Source organism: Mobula hypostoma, chromosome 20 (assembly GCF_963921235.1).
Source record: "Mobula hypostoma chromosome 20, sMobHyp1.1, whole genome shotgun sequence".
In the NCBI taxonomy this organism is placed as follows: Eukaryota; Metazoa; Chordata; class Chondrichthyes; order Myliobatiformes; family Myliobatidae; genus Mobula; species Mobula hypostoma.
This window is the reverse complement of record NC_086116.1, coordinates 2,466,442-2,486,023: the sequence shown is the minus strand read 5'-3', so window position 1 is coordinate 2,486,023 and position 19,582 is coordinate 2,466,442. Positions and strand designations below refer to the sequence as shown.

The window sequence follows — 19,582 nt, the reverse complement described above, 5'->3', positions numbered from 1 at the left end:
CTCAAAAGTCTTGCCTATAATATAGAACCATAGAAACTACAGCACAGAAACAGGCCTTCTGGCCCTTCTTGGCTGTGCTGAACCATTTTCTGCCTAGTCCCACTGACCTGCACACAGACCATATCCCTCCATACACCTCCCATCCATGTATCTGTCCAATTTATTCTTAAATATTAAAAAAGAACCCACATTTACCACCTCGTCTGGCAGCTCATTCCATACTCCCACCACTCTCTGTGTGAAGAAGCCCCCCCCCCAATGTTCCCTTTAAACTTCCCTCCCCTCACCCTTAACCCATGTCCTCTGGTTTTTTTCTCCCCTTGCCTCAGTGGAAAAAGCCTGCTTGCATTCACTCTATCTATACCCATCATAATTTTATAAACCTCTATCAAATCTCCCCTCATTCTTCTACGCTCCAGGGAATTTTATAAACCTCTATCAAATCTCCCCTCATTCTTCTACGCTCCAGGGAATAAAGTCCTAACCTATTCAACCTTTCTCTGTAACTGAGTTTCTCAAGTCCCGGCAACATCCTTGTAAACCTTCTCTGCACTCTTTCAACCTTATTTATATCCTTCCTGTAATTTGGTGACCAAAACTGAACACAATACTCCAGATTCGGCCTCACCAATGCCTTATACAACCTCATCATAACATTCCAGCTCTTATACTCAGTACTTTGATTAATGAAGGCCAATGTACCAAAAGCTCTCTTTACGACCCTATCTACCTGTGACGCCACTTTTAGGGAATTTTGTATCTGTATTTCCAGATCCCTCTGTTCCACTGCACTCTGCAGTGCCTTACCATTAACCCTGTATGTTCTACCTTGGTTTGTCCTTCCAACGTGCAATACCTCACACTTGTCTGTATTAAACACCATCTGCCATTTTTCAGCCCATTTTTCCAGCTGGTCCAAGTCCCTCTGCAGGCTGTGAAAACCTTCCTCACTGTCTACTACACCTCCAATCTTTGTATCATCAGCAAATTTGCCGATCCAATTTACCACATTATCATCCAGATCATTGATATAGATGACAAATAACAATGGACCCAGCACTGATCCTTGTGGCACACCACTAGTCACAGGCCTCCACTCGGAGAAGCAATTCTCTACTACCACTCTTTGGCTTCTTCCATTGAGCCAATGTCTGATCCAATTTACCACCTCTCCATGTATACCTAGCGACTGAATTTTCCTAACTAACCTCCCATGCGGGACCTTGTCAAAGGCCTTACTGAAGTCCATGTAGACAATATCCACTGCCTTTCCTTCATCCACTTTCCTGGCAACCTCCTCGAAAAACTCCAATAGATTGGTCAAACATGACCTACCACGCACAAAGCCATGTTGACTCTCCCTAATAAGTCCCTGTCTATCCAAATGCTTGTAGATTCTGTCTCTTAGTACTCCCTCCAATAACTTACCTACTACCGACGTTAAACTTACTGGCCTATAATTTCCCGGATATCTTCTGCTTCTCAAATTATCCTGAGTACATCCAATTCCAACTCCAGCTTCTTGACCTGGTCAGTCAGGTGCTGAAGATGGGTGCACTTCCTACAGAGGAAAACCGTCAGGTATCCTGAATTTGTATACCTGACAGGAGGAGTATTCCATCCTGCCTTCACACTCTATCACTGGCACACTCTAACAATGGCCGCTCTGCTTGAGCCTACCCTCCTTTTATTTGCAGCTGAGTTTAGGCCATTGATGTTGACACTTCTCATGCCTGCGCAGGCCAAAAAGACTGGCCTTGCCTGAATCTGCTCCTTTTATCTTCTCTCCCCCTACTTCCATAGGGCTCTGACACTCATACACCTCGCGCCTGAGCTGCCAAGGAAGGTCCAGCTTTACCTGAGTAAACTCCAAACTTAAGAATCAGTAGATTCTGGAATGCTTCTGGAGGACTGAAAAATTGTAAATGCCACTACGCTCATTGAGGGAGGTAGAAGAAAGGAAATTAGAGACCAGTTAGCTTGATTTCGGTAGTTGGAAAGATGTTGGAGTCCATTATTAAGGATGAAATTTTCGGGTACTTGGAGGTACATGAAAAAATAGGCCAAAGTCAGCATGATTTCCTTAAGGGGAACTCTAGCCTGACAAATCTGTTGGAATTCTTTGAGGAAATAACAGGCAGGAAAGACAAAGGAGAGTCAGCGGATGTTGTTTAGTTGGATTTTTAGAAGGCCTTTTACAAGGTGCAGCACATGAGGCTGCTTATCAAGATAAGAACCCATTATTTTATGAAGGCTGATTGGCAGGAGGCAATCAGTGACAATAAAGGGGGCCTTTTCTGGTTGGCTAACTAGGGTCATTGTTGGAATTACTTATTATCCATGTTATGTTATTGATTTGGATGATGGAATTGGTGGGTTTGTGAGCATGTTTGCATAGATAGAAATGCAGGTAGTGTTGAGGAAGCAGGGAGTCGGCAGAAGGACATGGACCGATTGGGAGAATGGGCAAAGGCGTGGCAGATGGAATATAGTGTCGGGAAGTGTGCGGTCATGCACTTTGGTAGAAGGAATAAAGGCGTAGACTGTTTTCTAAACTTGGGAATCCACGGCCTCCTCTACTGTCAAGATGAAGCTACACTCAGATTGGAGGAACAACACCTTATATTCTGTCTGGGTGGCCTCCAACCTGATGGCATGAAGATTGACTTCTCTAACTTCTGTTAATGCCCCTCCTCCCCTTTGTACCCCATCCCTTATTTATTTATTTATTTATTTATTATTTATATATTTTTCCCCCTTTTTTTTCTCTCACTCTTTTTTCTCTCTCTGTCCCTCTCACAATATCTCCTTGCCTGCTCTCCATCCTCTGGGCTCCCCTCCCCCTTTCTTTCTCCCTCGGCTTCCCATCCCATGATCCTCTCCCTTCTCCAGTCTGGTATCCCTTTTGCCAATCACCTGTCCAGCTCTTGGCTCCATCCCTCCCCCTCCTGTCTTCTCCTATCATTTCGGATCTCCCCCTCCCCCTCCCACTTTCAAATCTCTTACTAGCTCTTCTTTCAGTTAGTCCTGACGTAGGGTCTTGGCCCAAAACGTCCACTGCAGCTCTTCCAATGGATGCTGCCTGGCCTGCTGCGTTCACCAGCATTTTTAAGTGTGTTAAGGAAAGTAATGGAAGAGTTTTATTCTGGCTGAAAGTCTGTGATTATTGGTGTTCCACAGGCATCACTTTCTGGGACCTCTGTTGTTAGGAATACAGTGTACATAAATGACATGCATAAAAATGCAAATAGCCTTGTAAGTAAGTTTACAGATGACACAAAAATAAGTGGTGCTGTGGAGAAAACTGAAAGAATACAGCAAAATATACATCACTGGAAAACGGCAGATGGATTTAATTTGCCCGTTGGGAGATCAAATGTCAGGGAAAATATATAGTTAATTACCCTTAAGTGTATTGATTTACAAAGGGATCTTGAGTCTAAATACATAGTTCCCTGAAAGCAGCAATAGAAGTAGACAGAGAGGTAAAGAAAATGTATGGCATGCTTGCCTTCTTTGGTTAAGGCATAGTGAATCAGGAAGTCAGACTCTTACCTCTCCTGCTAACTAACAGAAAACAGAAAATTGGATAAATTTTTAGGCTGACAAAATCAGTAATTAGTGGGGCACTGCAAGTGTTAGTACTGGATCTGAACTATTTACAATCTATGTTAATGACGTGCTTGCCAGACTTGCTGCTAATACAAAGACCAGTTATGAGGAGGAAACGAAAAGCCTGCAAAGGAATATAGATGGGTCGTGTCAGTTGGGAAGAAGTTGACAATTGAGCAAAACCTGGGAAGATTGAACTTACCTACTTTGGAAGAAAAAAATTACAGGCTCACCACCTGTCATTCCCTGGATTATCCCCATTACCCTTTTTAAGGAACAACACCGGCTATTCTCCAGTCCTCTGGGGCCTCACATATGACTAGAGAGGATACAAAGATCTTTGTCAAGGTCCCAGCAATCTGTCTTGCCTCTTCACTTTGTGTAGATCCTCATTGAAGACTTTCTATTGAAGAAAGTCATCCTCCAATTAAATAGATATAATTTAAATTGCTCCTTATATCCTCTGTTATTAAGTTAACCATTATTACACAATGGGTGCTGATCTACAAATAGTCTCTCACTGACAACTGCAACCTTGTTTTTAACCTAACATAAGTCCTATCAGTACCTGGGGACATTCACTTTAATGTTCTTCAAGAGAATCAACATCATTGTGCTTCTCTTTTTTTCAGAAACATGCATCTGATCAACTTGTTATTGCAAGTAAAATGCTGGAGAAGGGAATAGATAACATAGCTGCTGCTCGCTCAGCAGCTGTTTCACCTGATGGAAGTCTGTTGATTGACAATAATCTTTTAAATGTAAGAAATTATATTAATAAACTTGAATGCTGAATTTATCAGGCAAATGAGTTAAGGATGTGTGTAAAATGAGGCTCCTATGGCTCCTGGATATGCTATCTGTGTTCAAAGCTATTGTAATGCCGTTGATGGATGCAAATTAAAAAAAACCTTTCAAGTTTGATTTTAAACTTTTTCACTTGGCAGAAACAGTATGACCATTAGAATGGTCTTTTCAACATGCCCTGTCTTTCTTCCCTGTGGTTTGCAAGCAGGAAAACCAAAGAAGGCATAATGTATGAGGCTGGAGATGGAATTTTGAAGATATATTTGTATTTGATCGCCATGGTAGTTTACTACAGTTCCTTCTGGGTTAAACTTGGGGATTCTAAATGGGAAATTGGAAAAAAAATATTGTTGCACCTACATCTTGTTTCTTTTTATTTTTATTACACTGTTAAATTTATTTTGCTTTGGTTTCTCTAACAGGAACTTACTCAGGAGGCAGCCTGTGAATCAGATCCACAAAAACAAGAAGAAATACAAAAGGGAGATTCTTATAGAGCAAGAACAATGCAGAGTCTTATCATGGATTTGCACCTGGAGCTTTATCAGGTTTATTACAGAGTGGCATTTAAACTGCTAAAAATAAATCTTGGTTAGTCATCATTGTTTTTGTATCTCTACAAAGCAGGACTTTAATAGAGCATTATAATATTACATTCATTTTGTAAAATTTAAGATTGCACATAAACATTTATTTGTGAAAATAGGTTTCCCTTAATGTTTTCATGCAGCTCTTGTAATTGTTTGCTAAGATGGTTTTCTCGGGTCTAAAAAGGCCCTGTGTAGAGGTACGGTTGTTGCACAATGACACCCCTGTCCTTCCTCTTTCTATCTGTTTCTTGCATGTCAACAGAAGGCTTCTCAATTTAATTTCAGGAAAACTCCTATTCTGTTCTCAATACATTCCATCTTATTTTCGTTTTCATCTCTCAATTTATTTTATCAGCTTGTTTCTCACGAATTATTCATTTATTACTTTCATTTGCTTCATCACATTCTCACCTGTTTTCATTCATGGAGTTCTTGGATTAGTTGATATGGTTTTATTTCCCCCTTATGGGAATTGTACACAGCTAGCACCTGAACTGTCTCTTGAAAAGTCATCCATTGTTCCATTAGGGTTTGATTCCATTTCACCTTGTCAGATCCTTTGTTACCCTATCGAAGAAAGTCCTCCTCCAATTAAGCAGTTGCAATTTAAATTGCACTTTACGCCCTCTGTTATTAAGTTAAACTTTATGATACAATAGGTGTGTTCTCTCACTGACAACCGGGTTACCTCTTTCCCCAGTATTATGTTTTCTAACTCCAAAACACAAAACTAGTCAAAAGAAAAACACAGAGCTGGGAAAAACACGTCCACTTCATTCTTACTTACCTTACCTCACATGCATGCTTATCACATGGTGGCGTAATGATGTAATGCATTCATGTGCTTTTAGATATAACCTGTCATGAATTATGTAAACAAACAAAGAATGCTTAATTAAACAAAATATTTAGAAAGTTACTCAAATATTACTGAAAAATTAATTACTCAACACCCAGAAACAGCCCCAGTCATCAGTCACTGGATGCAAACAAATTGATTACCTTCTTGAGCAGAATACCTCTCTGAAGTTTGAATGCAGTGATAAAGTGACATTTGGCATCTATAATCTGTGGCATGTATCATCTGTGTGACCACACACAGGGCAGCCTCTTAGAATCGCACAGATCTATGTGTTATACGATATTTCCCTGATAACCCTCTAAACCTTTTCCTACCCATGTTTCTGTCCAAATGTCTTTTAAATATTGTAGTTGTACATGTTTCTGCCACTTCTCTGGCAGCTTATCCAATAACCTGTGTGTGAAAAGAGTTGCTTCTCAGGTCTCCTTTAAATCTATCCCCTCACCTTAAATCTGTACCTTATAGTTTTAAGCTACCCTTCCCTGAGAAAAAAGTGGCATGGTAGTGTAGCAATTTGCATAATGTTATTGCAGCACCATTGGCCCAGGTTCAATCTCACTGCTGTCCGTAAGTCTCCCTGTGACTGCCTGGGTTTCCTCTTTGTGTACATCCCAGAAGCAGGCATATTGAGTCCGCACTGACCATAAACCACCAGTTTTACACTAGAGTCATAGAGTCATAAAGTCATCGAAAAGCACAGCACAGAAACAGACCCTTTGTCCCATCTAGTTCATGCTGAACCATTTAAACTGCCTATTCCCATTGACCTATACCGGAACCATCGCCCTCCATACCCCTACTATCCATGTACCTATCCAGCCTTCTCTTAAACGTTGAAATCGAGCTCGGGTACACCACTTCTTCCACACTCTTCACCCTCTGAGTGAAGGAGTTTCCCCTTAAGTTCCTCTTAAACTTTTTACCTTTCACCCTTAACCCATGACCTCTAGTTGTCGTCCCACCTAACCTCAGTGGAAAAAGCTTGCTTGTATTTATCCTGTCTATACTTCTCATAATTTTGTATACCTCTATCAAATCTCCTCTCAATGAATAAAGTCCTAACCTATTCAATCTTTCCTTATAATTCAGATCCTCCAGACCCGGCAACATCCCTGTAAATTTTCTCTGTACTCTTTCAACCTTATTTACCTCTTTCCTGTTGGTAAGTAACCAGAACTGCACACAATACTTAATATTAGGTTTTATACAACTTCAACATACCATCTCATCCCCTGTACTCAATACTTTGATTTATGAAGGCCAATGTGCCAAAAGCTTTCTTTGTGATCCTATTTACATGCAACTCCACTTTCAATGAATTATAGACCTGTATTCCCAGGTCCCTTTGATCTACTGCACATCTCAGTGCCCTACTGCTCACTGTGCAAGACCTACTCTGATATCCTACCAAAGTGCAATGCCTCATTAAATTCCACCTACCATTTTTCAGCCCATTTTTCCAGCTGGTCCAGATCCTGCTACAATCTATGATGGTCTTCCTTGCTATCCACTGCACTCCCAGTCTTGGTGTCATCATCTAATCTCATGTTATTCCCGTTTTTTATTCCCTCTATATTCTGTTCAGCTCCGCAGATTCTATCACTCACATACTCACTAGGGGTGTTAAAGTGTCTAGTTAACCTACCAGCTGCATACTTTAGGGATGTGGGAGGAAATTGGAGCATCCAGAGGAAATCCATGAAGTTACAGGAAAAATATACAAACTCCATACTGACAGCACCCGAGTTAGATTTGAACCTGGGTCTCTGGCAATGGCTCTGTCAGCTGTGTCACAGTGCTGCCAAAGACTAGTTGTCATTCTGTATGTCATTCTTTGTAATTATTGCTGAAATAAGAGATTGATCTTTTATATGAGGAATGAGAATGGTGAAAGCAGAGAAGTAAATTAATTTGTATTGAAAGAAGTGTGAGATTCACCAGCATTAGTGAGAACTGGTAAATTAGTGGGATAATTAGTTGCTAATCAGTGGTTAATACTCTCTATTCTAACTTTTCCCTTGTTGTCTATTGAAGATTTACTGAATTCCAAAAGTGGTGGTCAGGGAACCAGTAGTACTGGATCAACAGGTAAGTCCAAGCAAATTCATATGTAGAAATCAATAAATGCAATTTAAGGTATTGTGATGATGAAAGTATAGCAAAAATGAAAAAGACTTAAGAAAAACTATTAGTAGATAGCATTTTTTCATTAGTTTTCATTATGTAGTGTCAGATCTCAGTAATTTTTGATTCCTGGATACCTTTAGGAGTTCAGGAATGAGCAAGAACCTTGCTCAAAAAAACAACTGATTCCAACAGTTGGCACTCAGGTGGTCATTTTTATAATTCTGAAGTGTATTATAATTGATTCTTCATGATCATTTATTTTGAATTTTAAATAAGAAACAAAGCATGTCAGGAGCTGAGAAGCAAAGCAGATTCAGTGAAAAGATGGTTCTTTTGAAAAATCTATCAGCTTTATGATCCAGATATCAGAAATCCCTTAGATAAGAATAAACTGTTGCGTAATCATAGCACGTGGGTAATAAGCTAACACTTAGCCAATGAAAAAATGAAGTATATGTAACTGCTTTACCACTTTCTGCCAGTAAGTGGGGACAAATCACCACATACTGTGGAAAAATGCATGAGTTTGTTAAAGATACAAATTGTTAAAATACAAATTAGTTTTCTTTTTACTGACACAATTAAAACTATGATTTTATTCTTGCATTATTTCAACTAATATCTTACAAAAAGTATATTAAAAAAACAACTGATACCAGCAGTAGGCACCCAGGTGGTCATTTTTATAATTCTGAAGCGTATTATAATTTTGGTAGAGATTTTGAGGAAAGTAAATTAAATACAGTTGCTTAAAAAGTCACCATTGCCATCTTCTTCACTACCCTTGGATTCAGGTCATAAGCCACTGGGATTTATCAGCTTTCAGTTCCACTAACTTTTCCAGTGGGTGTACAATGTTGTTGTTGTTGTCTGCTGCATTAGGAGATTGTAAGAAATAGAAGCAAGATGAAGCCACTCAACCCTCTTCTCTGCACTGCCATTCAAAAGATTAGGCTAATCCAATATTGCCTTCACTACTTTTACACACTCTCCCTTTACGCCTGATCCTATTATAATTCAGAAGTTCAGCAAGTAGATTGTGGGCTCATTACTGTAATTGTAATGGTGCCCAGGTTCTTTTCACTGAGGATTACCTATGGTCAGACTTGATAGTGATCTGGGCTTGGATCAATTCTGAGATGCAGAAGAGGCATGGACTGGGTTGGGGTTCAGCTGTAGTCAGGGTCAGGTTTGGAACTTGGGCTGTTCAGAAGAGTCATGGAGTAATTGGTTGGTTGGGGTGGGTGGTTGATTGTGGCCTGGGGGTGTGGACAACATTGAGGGCGTTGCCCATCAAGGACAAAAGGTAAGTAAAATATACAAACCCCATTTCCAGAAAAGTTGGGATATTTTCCAAAATGCAATAAAAACAAAGATCTGTGATATGTTAATTCACGTGAACTTTTTTTTAACTGACAAAAGTACAAAGAAAAGATTTTCAATAGTTTTACTGACCAACTTAATTGTATTTTGTAAACATACACAAATTTAGAATTTGATGGCTGCAACACACTCAACAAAAGTTGGGACAGAGGCATGTGTTACATCACCTTTCCTTTTAATAACACTTTTTAATCATTTTGGAACTGAGGATACTAATTGTAGTAGATTTGCAATTGGAAATTTTGTCCATTCTTGCTTGATATAAGACTTCAGCTGCTCAACAGTCCGTGGTCGCCGTTGTCTGATTCTCCTCTTCATGATGCGCCATACATTTTCAATAGGAGATGGATCTGGACTGGCAGCAGGCCAGTCAAGCACACGCACTCTGTGTCTACAAAGCCACGCTGTTGTAGCCCGTGCAGAATGTGGTCTGGCATTGTCCTGCTGAAATAAACATGGACGTCCCGGGAACAGACGTCGCCTTGATGGCAACATATGTCTCTCTAAAATCCTAATATACGCCTCAGAGTCAATGGTACCTTCCCATACGTGCAACTCACCCATGCCGTGGGCACTGATGCACCCCCATACCATCACAGATGCTGGCTTTTGCACCTTTCGCTGATAACAATCTGGATGGTCCTTTTCATCTTTGGCACGGAGAACTCGACACCCGTTTTTCCCGAAAACTAGCTGAAATGTGGAGTCGTCTGACCACAGCACACAGTTCCACAGTCTTTCGGTCCATCTGAGATGAGCTCGGGCCCAGAGAACTCGCCGGCGTTTCTACATAGAGTTGATGTATGGCTTCCTCCTTGCGTAATACAGTTTCAAGTTGCATTTCTGGATGCAGCGATGGACTGTGTTGAATGACAATGGTTTTCCGAAGTACTCCGAGCCCAGGTGGCTATAATTGTCACAGTAGCATGACGGTTTCTTAGGCAGTGCCGCCTGAGGGCTCGAAGATCACGCGCATTCAACAGTGGTTTCCGACCTTGCCCTTTACGCACTGAGATGTCTCTGAATTCTCTGAATCTTTTCACAACATTATGTACTGTAGATGTTGAAAGACCTAAATTCTCTGCAATCTTGCGTTGAGAAATGTTCCTTTTGAACTGACTAACAATTCTCTCACGAATTTTGGCACAAAGGGGTGAGCCACGACCCATCCTTGCTTGGAAAGACTGAGCCTTTGATGGATGCTACTTTTATACCCAGTCACGATATCTCACCTGCTACCAATTAGCCTGCTTAATGTGGAGTCTTCCGAACCGGTGTTACTTGAATATTCTGTGCACTTTTCAATCTTATTTTAACTCTGTCCCAACTCTTGTTGAGTGTGTTGCAGCCATCAAATTCTAAATTTGTGTATATTTACAAAATACAATTAAATTGGTCAGTAAAACTATTGAAAATCTTTTCTTTGTACTTTTGTCAGTTAAATAAAGGTTCACGTGAATTAACATATCACAGATTTTTGTTTTTATTGCATTTTGGAAAATATCCCAACTTTTCTGGAAATGGGGTTTGTGTATCTTGTTGGGGTTCCTGATTGAACTGTGGTACCACAGCCAAAATGCTATGTGGTGTGTGATGCCTGTTCAATCACAACAGACATGTGTGAGCATTACTCACACAAAGATATGTATGAATAAATTTCCAGAGATTTATGTAATTACATAGAATGGGCATTATGATATTTCACTTCACGATCAGCCACTTTTTAATTGCTTGGTGCTGAATGATAATCGTGAAGGGCATTGACAGAATAGCTTGACAGAAACTCCTCCCATTGATGGAATAATAAAGAACTAAGGGATGTAAAGTGAAGATGATTGGCAACAGTACCAGATGAAACGAAAACAGTCTCTTTTAATCAGTGAATACATAATATCTGGAATCAACTTCTGAAATAGTAGTGAAAGTGAATACAACTGGAAGGGAGAGCAGAAAACATCGAAAACACCCAGGAAGCAATTTTAAAGGCACGGATCAATAAAGTATCTACCAATCGATCCATTTATACAACTCAAAGAGGAAGAAGTATTCTAAAGGAAAGATGACACAACTGTGGCTAACAAGAGAAGTCAAAGCCAACATAAAAGCCAAAGAGAGGGCATACAATAAAGCAAAAATTATTGGGAAGTTAGAGGAAGGGAAAGCTTTTAAAAACTAACAGAAGGCAACTAAAAAAGTCATTAAGGTACAGATGAAATATGAAAGTAAGCTAGCCAGTAATATTAAAGAGCATACCAAAGGTTTCTTTAGATACGTAAAGTGTAAAAGAGAGGTATGAGTAGATATTGGACCACTGAAAAATGATGCTGAGAGGTAGTAATGGGGAACAATGAAATGGTGGATGAACTGAATAAATATTTTGCATCAGTCTCCACTGTGGAAGACACTAGCAGTATGGTGGAAGTTCGAGAGTGTCAGGGGGCAGAAGTGTGTGAAGTTATCATAACTAGAGAGAAGGTTTTTGGGAAGCTGAAAGGTCTGAATGGAGATAAGTCACCTGGACCAAATGGTGTGCACTTCAGGGTTCTGAAGGAGGTGGCTGAAGAGACTGTGGAGGCATTAGTAATGATCTTCCAAGAATCACTAGATTCTGCAATGGTTCTGGAAGACTGGAAAATTCCAAATGTCATTTCACTTTTCAAGAAGGGAAAGAGACAGCAGAAAGGAAACTACAGGCCAGTTAGTCTGACCTTAGTGGTTGGGAAGATGTTAGAATTGATTATTAAGGATGAGGTCTCAGGGCACTTGGAGGTTCATGATAAAATAGGTCGTAGTCAGCATAATTTCCTCAAGGGAAAATTTTGCCTGACAAATCTGTTTGAATTCTTTGAAGAAATAAAAAGCAGGATAGACAAAGAAGAATTGCTTGATGTTCTGTACTTAGATTTTCAGAAGGCCTTTAACAAGGTGCCACATATGAATCTGCTTAACAAGCTGAAAGCCTATGGTATTACAGGAAAGACTCTAGCATGGATAAAGCAGTTATATGTCAACGATTTGGATGATGGAATTGATGGCTTTGTTGCAAAGTTTGTAGACAATATGAAGATAGGTGGAGGGCAAGGTAGTTTTGAGGAAGTGGAAGGACTTGGGGAATAGGAAAAGAAATGGCAGATGGAATACAGTGTCGAGAAGTGTATGGTCATGTACTTTGGTAGAAGAAATGAAAGTGTTGACTATCTTCTAAACGGAGAGAAAATAAGGATAACTGGGGTGCAAAGGGACTTGGGAGTCCTTGTGCAGGATTCCCTGAAGGTTAATTTGCAGGTTGAGTCTGTGGTGAGGAAGACAAATGTAATGTTAGCATTCATTTCAAGAGGACTAGATTATGAAAACAAGCATGTGATGTTGAGACTTTATAAAGCACTGGTGAAGCCTCGCTTGAAGTATTGTGAGCAGTTTTGGGCCCTTTATCTAAGAAAGGATGTGCTGAAATTAGAGAGGGTTCAAAAGAGGTTCATGAAAATAATTCCAGGGTTGAATGGCTTGTCATACGAAGAGCATTTGATGGCGCTGGGCCTATATTTGCTAGAATTCGGAAGAATGAGGGGTGACCTCACTGAAACCTATCAAATAGTGAAAGGTCTTGATAGAGTGGATGTGGAGAGGATGTTTCCTATGGTGGGAGAGTGTTGGACCTGAGGGCACAGCTTCTGGTCTTTAAGGCAGAGGTTTATAGATTATTGATTGCTCAGGGCGTGAAGTAATACAGGGAAAAAGCAGGAGATTGGGACTGAGAGGAAAATTGTATTAGCCCTGATGAAATGGAGGCACAGACTCGATGGGCTAAATGGCCTAATTCTGCTCCTATATCTTATGGTTTTATGGAAACAGAGTTAGTTTCAGGTTGAAGAATCTGTTTTCATTTTGGATTCCAGCATCTATAGTGTGGGAGTCTAGGACCAGAGGGTACAGTCTCAGAATAGAGAGACATCCATCTAGAACAGAGATGAGGCAAAATTTCTTGAGCTAGAGGGTGGTGAATCTGTGGAATTCATTGCCACAGGTGGCTGTGCAGGCCAAGTCATTGGATATATTTATGGCAGAGGTTGATTAATCAGGGTGCCAAAGGTCATGCCTCCAAGAGGACCACAACCTCATTGTAGGGTTTGAAGGCTTGCATCCCTTAATGACGCGGAGAGCTATGTTGGCTGGAGTTAGGGCTTTCAGCTTTGGCTCTTGGTAGGGTCACCCATGCCAAACAAGTCAAAGGGTAGAGGCCAGACTAATGGTGGTCCACTGATCCTCCAGGTTCGAGGGTTCAACTCAGGGTGAACAACCCTAACTGATAAAGCAAAGTTGTTACAGAAACAGCAATGAAAATTCCTTCTACATGTGAGTGCAATGGTATTCCTGAGTCTCCACCCAGGACTTGCATGACTGACATTAGCGAAAACCAAGCGGAAGCTTCTGATATGATGAAGAAAGCCCTGAACACCCTCCAGAGGTGGAGGGCTTTCATTGTTGCCCTAAACGCCAGTGGCATAATGGGCAGAGATAAGTCAAAAGTTATGGGGAGCAGGCAGGAGAATGGGGTCAAGAGGGATAATAAATCAGCCATGGTGGAATGGCAGAGCAGACTCAATAGGTCGAATGGCCTAATTTTGCTCCTAATGTCTTATGGTCTTATCTGCAGCTTTCATAATTTTCAGAGTTCATAGAAAGTTGAATAAGTCCCTGAAAGGAAAAGATTTCCACCTCTGTTAGGAGAAGGCTGGAAAGCAGATGAGAATTGGATTTTTTTTCTAAAGAAAGGGTTCCCAACCTGGGGTCCATGGACCCCTAGTGAATGATAGGGGCCCGTGGCATAAAAAGGTTGGGATCCCCTGTCTAAATGGTTGGACTCAACAGGCTGAATGGTTTGCTCTGTGATGTGGTTTTTATTTTTGTCCGATCAGAAGCAGACATCATTAAGAAGGTGAAGAAGAACAAGGTGTTGAAGGCACTATTTCTAATTCAAAAAGTGTTGTCGTTACATAGTAAAGAAGATGACTATGCCTTGCAAAAAAGTCTTTTTGAGGTAATTGCTGCTCACATACAGAAAGAGTTCTTTATTAATGTTACAGTATTCACAGTCCTCTATAACATTCAAAATATATGATTCCTCTGTTCCTCCATTAAAGTCTTCGCAACTTAGTTATTTTTAATCTTTTCATTGATCGAGTGTGGGCCATTTGATATGTTATACAGTCTGTCATAATTATGTCTACCTATCTTCTTATGTTCTACACATTCCAATCTTATTTTATCTCTGCTACCAAATACATTTATATGCACACCCAATATAAACTCACTTATTTATCATATTCTGTATCATTTAGCACAGTCTAATCTCACTCTGTTCTCACTCTTCACATCCTTCATATTGTCTCGTAGAGTTATAGAGCACTATAACACAGAAACAGTCCCTTTGTCCCATCTAGTTCATACCAAACTGTTACTCTGCCTTGTCCCATGGAACCACATCTGGACCATAGCCCTCCGTACTACTCCACCATAACCTTATCGCAAGCTTTGGGAAAACTCTGTTCATGTGCATAATATAATCCTATGCCAACATGCAATGTATTGCCAGTGGGTGTTCATATACCCAAACTTCATTACTGTCTTAATATTAATTTAACATAGATGTCCAAACATCATGAAGAAAAAGATGATCCTGTTAATCATAATTGGTTAAGTATTAAAATGATTTCTTCAGGTGACAAATCTTAAAGGAAAGCATTTCATTTTGCAGGAAGCTGTTACTCTTCTACGGAAAGCTGAAGCTGAGGAGAAGAAACTATATTTGTTAAATACACAAAAGGATTCTTCTGATAACACGGAGTTTGATGTTGCACCAGCCCCCATCCTGGTGTCCAGGACACACAATTCTATGATATTCAAGCCAGCTCCTTTTGCTTCATCTGAAAAGGTTGACACATTTTTAGAACATCTTTTTAGATTGTGTTATTTTATTTATTAATGTATAAAGGATATCACCATAAGAGTCAAAATAAATAATTCTATAACGGTTTTAATTTTATTCTAGTAGTGGCTGATTTAATGGCCAAAAGAAACAGATAATTTGGATATTAATAATTTTCTTCTTAAGTTTTCAAATTTTATTTATTTTAAGTCCAATTCATTGCACCTACAGAAATTATTTGTGCAGTTCTAAAATTGCATGGATTAAGTATCTATATATCTTCTGGGTCAGATTGCAGCATTTAGTAGTGTAAGAGTAGTTCATTAGGAAAATCGACTGGTGCAGTTGGCACAAAAATTTTGCAGTTGCAGATTCATCATCTTAATGTTGGTAGTGGGAAATGTTGGATAAAAGTTCTCTGGAAGCTATAAACATATGCTGATCTCAGCTACTTGCACCTGTTGTAAATGTGATTTTAGGAGTAACAGGAATACCTCAAAATCTGCTCAAATCTTTAAAAAAAATTTGAATATGTGAAATTCAGTCAAAAAAATCTTGATTGTTTTCATAAAGTATTTGACAAAAATTCTGCACAAGATGAATAGTGAATTCAAGGCATTGGTGATAAATTGCTTGTTTTTAAAAAAAAATCTTTTGGAATTAGGTGTTTCAAGTAGGAAATTGAAGCCGATTAGCTTGCCTTTGAAGTTTACCACCCTTTGCATGGAAATTATTAGTTATGCAAATTGACAACTGCGACAAAGGCATTTGGGAAGATTGGTGAAGATCTCATCTGGTTGTTGAAGGGTTTAGCAATGCAGAATACTGTGAAGTGACTATTTAACCTCCTCCACCACATTCTTTGTTAAACTCTCTTAATTTGTGTGACATTAGAGTAGCCCAATGCAAGGTGGCAAGTTTAAAGCCTAGAGTTACAATTTAACCAATCAGTTTATACAGTGGATTGCAGTTAACTGGGACACACTGAGACCAGTACATTTTGGCCCAATTAAGCAGCCTAATTAACCCTAACCCTAACCCTAACCCTCTAACCCTAACCCTAACCCTAACCCTCTAACCCTAACCCTAACCCTAACCCTCTAACCCTAACCCTAACCCTAACCCTCTAACCCTAACCCTATTACCAAATTAACCAAAATTTCATGGAAATAGGTAAAAAGGTATAAAAAAGACAAACTACCGTATAACTGAATAACAAATTATGTATTTAAATGAAATACAGATCAAATTAGAACACTACCAATACTTACCGCAGTACTATAAAACTGTGCATTAGTTCCTAATAGTTATCGACGGAGAAATTCATCCAGTGTCCCCTGTGGTGTTCTTTTAATTGGCTGTAAATGAACAAAATCAGAGCAGCCATCTAGTGCAGATCATGCAGGCAATACTTTCAGCGATTGCATCTTTCAAATCTTCATTTTCATTGTAACATTCAATGTGATTATTGATACCTTCAAATTCTTTGTAGTTCCTAACTTATTGAAGTTAATTTTCCTTTTCATTTCTGGCCATTTCTGGTATCTCCAAGCCTGAATGCATGAAGCCTCAGTGAGCAAAACAGTTCTGAACTGTCTTGCTCTTTATTTCTCGCTATCAGGTATAAAATCCGCTGATTTTTGATCACAAGCACATGCAACTGATGCTAATTTAAAAAATGTTCGCTCTAAGCATGATGTAATGTTTATCAGCCACATAAATGCATTTGTCTGACGCGAGTTAAAGTTATTTGACAACAGTCTCTTGTTCCAATTAAGTGGTATAGTATCCCAAATAAACAAAGGGAATCTTGGCTATTTTCTTGATTAGTTTTTGGTCTTTAGGAGTTGTCCCAAATAAGCAACGGCCCCGATTAAACATTGGCCCAATTAACTGAAATCTCCTGTTTTTATATTTTTAAGTACTAAAATAAAGTTTCTTCTGTCTTTTTATTGAGGTTTCTTGGTATCGAATATTTGGTCGTAGTGCAACAGGATCCATTCTCAAAGTCAGGCTGAAGGATTTCCACCTTCAGGGTACAGGACGAGAGGTACCTAAACATAAACAAAGCACATGCCATGGATGAGCATCCTATGATATCTAGAGTCATACAATTTCTATTTATTCATTTTAAAATGGAATTAGCCTTTAAATATTCTGTATTTTACCAGCCAAATCGTATGAAGCAATATAGTCCGAAATACTGTGGAAAACATTTTTCTTTTGCTGATAGGTACCAGCCTTTGAAGATTGTTCACTGGAGGTAAAAGGACTTGAACCTAATGAAAAGTACATTTTTGCTGTTGCTGCTTATTCAAAAGATGGAAAAATCATTGGAAAAGGAATTGGGCAGACAACAAAGCCAATTCTAGCGTATCATCCGCTTTCTATTTTTACAACATGGACCTATCTTTGTCAGGTAAAACTGCTCTCTTAATTATAAGGTGGGACACTTCCTTTCGCGCCTTTTGTGTGTAGCTATAGATTAATTACAGTAAGTTGACATCTGACCCTCTGACCTTCTCCCCCTCTCGTGTTGCAGTGATAAAATTCTTCCTTAAGTCCCCTCTAACCTTTTAGTTTTAAACACCTATGTCCCTTTTAACTCTGTGTGCTTCTGTCATGTAGTTATCCAAACATAGTCAAGTATTACAGCAGATTGATATAAGTATGCTACAAATAATAAATTGATTGTGTTCTTACATTGCTCATAGGAATATAACCATATCATTTTGAGAGCATTTATTTTTCAAAAGATGTTATGTTGTAATTGGTTTTCATTTTATTTAGACAGCATATCAATTGGGCCATTATCCAGTCGCAAAGGCAGCTTTCTCAGTGCTGTGGGATCACTTTGTCTCAGAAGCATCTCCACCTCCTCCAGATACATGGAATACTTTGAACAAAACTGAATGGTACATCACTCAGAAAAGGTACAAATTGTTTCTCCCTCATATCCTGTTCAGCTCAAGGTAAATTTAAATAGCATTAGGCTTCTTAGGAAGCACAATTTTCATATCTCATCCCAAAATGCAAATAGGATTTAAGCTGAAAAGCAGATTTTTTCTTTTTTTTTACCTGCTTAACTAAATCTTGCATGGCTGGCTGGTGACGTAGTGGCATCAGTGCCGGACTTTGGAGCGAAGGCTCCAAGTTCGAATCCAGCCAGCTCCCTTGCACGCTTTCCATCCTTGCTGGGTTGAACATCGAGCTAGCAACTTGGCCTTGTAAAAATAAGAAAGCCTGCTAAAAAAAATTGTCACGACGGCGTCTCGATGACTCCACTCGGAGTTAAGGGCTTTAAACAAATTAAACAACAGATCTTGCATCATTCCTTGTAACTCCTATCTAAGTAAATGCAATATTTTTGGAAACTCCTTTTTCTCTTAATATGGTTTCATTTATAAATTTAGTTTATAATCTCACTTTGTATTGACACAGCATTCCCAAAGAGCGGACAAAGTTCTGTCTTTCAGACTTTTGGGCAGAATGAAAGCAACTGAGGGATAGACAGAGTCATGGTAAACAGCTACTTTTCAGACTAGAGTATGCAGTGTTGTTCGGTTGGGTATAAAAATGGGGACTACTTTTCCTGATCAGTAGCATACTGTTACAACAGCTAGCACTGTTATCTCACTGGTCCAGCACACTAGGTTCTGTCCTGGCCTTGGCTGCTGCCTTTGAATTTCCTCTGTTTTCTGCAAAGGTATGCAGTTTATTTAGTTAAATGACTTCTGTAAATTGCCCCGGAATGGCAGCAGAAATAAAGGGAATTGATAGTCTTGTGCAAGAGATTAGTTTCAAGGAAAATGAATAGGGTGATAGGACCACAAACACAAGAAAATCTGCATATGCAACATACATAAAGTGCTGGAAGAGCTCGGCCAGCCAGGCAGCTTCTATGGAAAAGTGTGAACAGTTGACATTTCAGGCCGAGTCCCTTCATCAGGACTCAGGGTGATAAGATCGATGGGATTGATCTGAGAGCTGGTTGGTTTTGTGTTGTGAGAAATCTGAATATTAATATTTTCTAATTGTTCATTCATAAGGTGTAAACATCATTGCTCCTTATTGTACATTCTCATTTACCTAAACTGAGAAGGCAGTTCTGATTCAGACTGGTGAGTTTTGAGTCAGGCTTGGGCAAGGCTAGGTAAGCATGACAGATTTCCTTTCCTGAATAACATTGGTGAACCATATAGCTTTTCATAACAATCTGGCAATTTCATAGCTATCATAACTGGCACTAGCTCTTTCAGTTTTCTAGCGGCACGG

General features: G+C 39.5%; 1 protein-coding gene across 1 annotated transcript in view; it reads left to right on the top strand.

Annotated features, from left to right (window-relative positions):
• LOC134359153 (cilia- and flagella-associated protein 54-like) overlaps window positions 1–19,582 on the top strand; it is a 510,505-nt gene that overhangs the window by 147,023 nt on the left and 343,900 nt on the right. Inside the window, exons 17-24 of the mRNA XM_063072102.1 lie at window positions 4,245–4,373; window positions 4,842–5,010; window positions 7,906–7,959; window positions 14,298–14,419; window positions 15,137–15,313; window positions 17,265–17,357; window positions 17,541–17,726; window positions 18,098–18,240. Coding sequence (XP_062928172.1) covers window positions 4,245–4,373; window positions 4,842–5,010; window positions 7,906–7,959; window positions 14,298–14,419; window positions 15,137–15,313; window positions 17,265–17,357; window positions 17,541–17,726; window positions 18,098–18,240 — 1,073 coding nt within the window. The remainder of the gene's footprint in view (window positions 1–4,244; window positions 4,374–4,841; window positions 5,011–7,905; window positions 7,960–14,297; window positions 14,420–15,136; window positions 15,314–17,264; window positions 17,358–17,540; window positions 17,727–18,097; window positions 18,241–19,582) is intronic.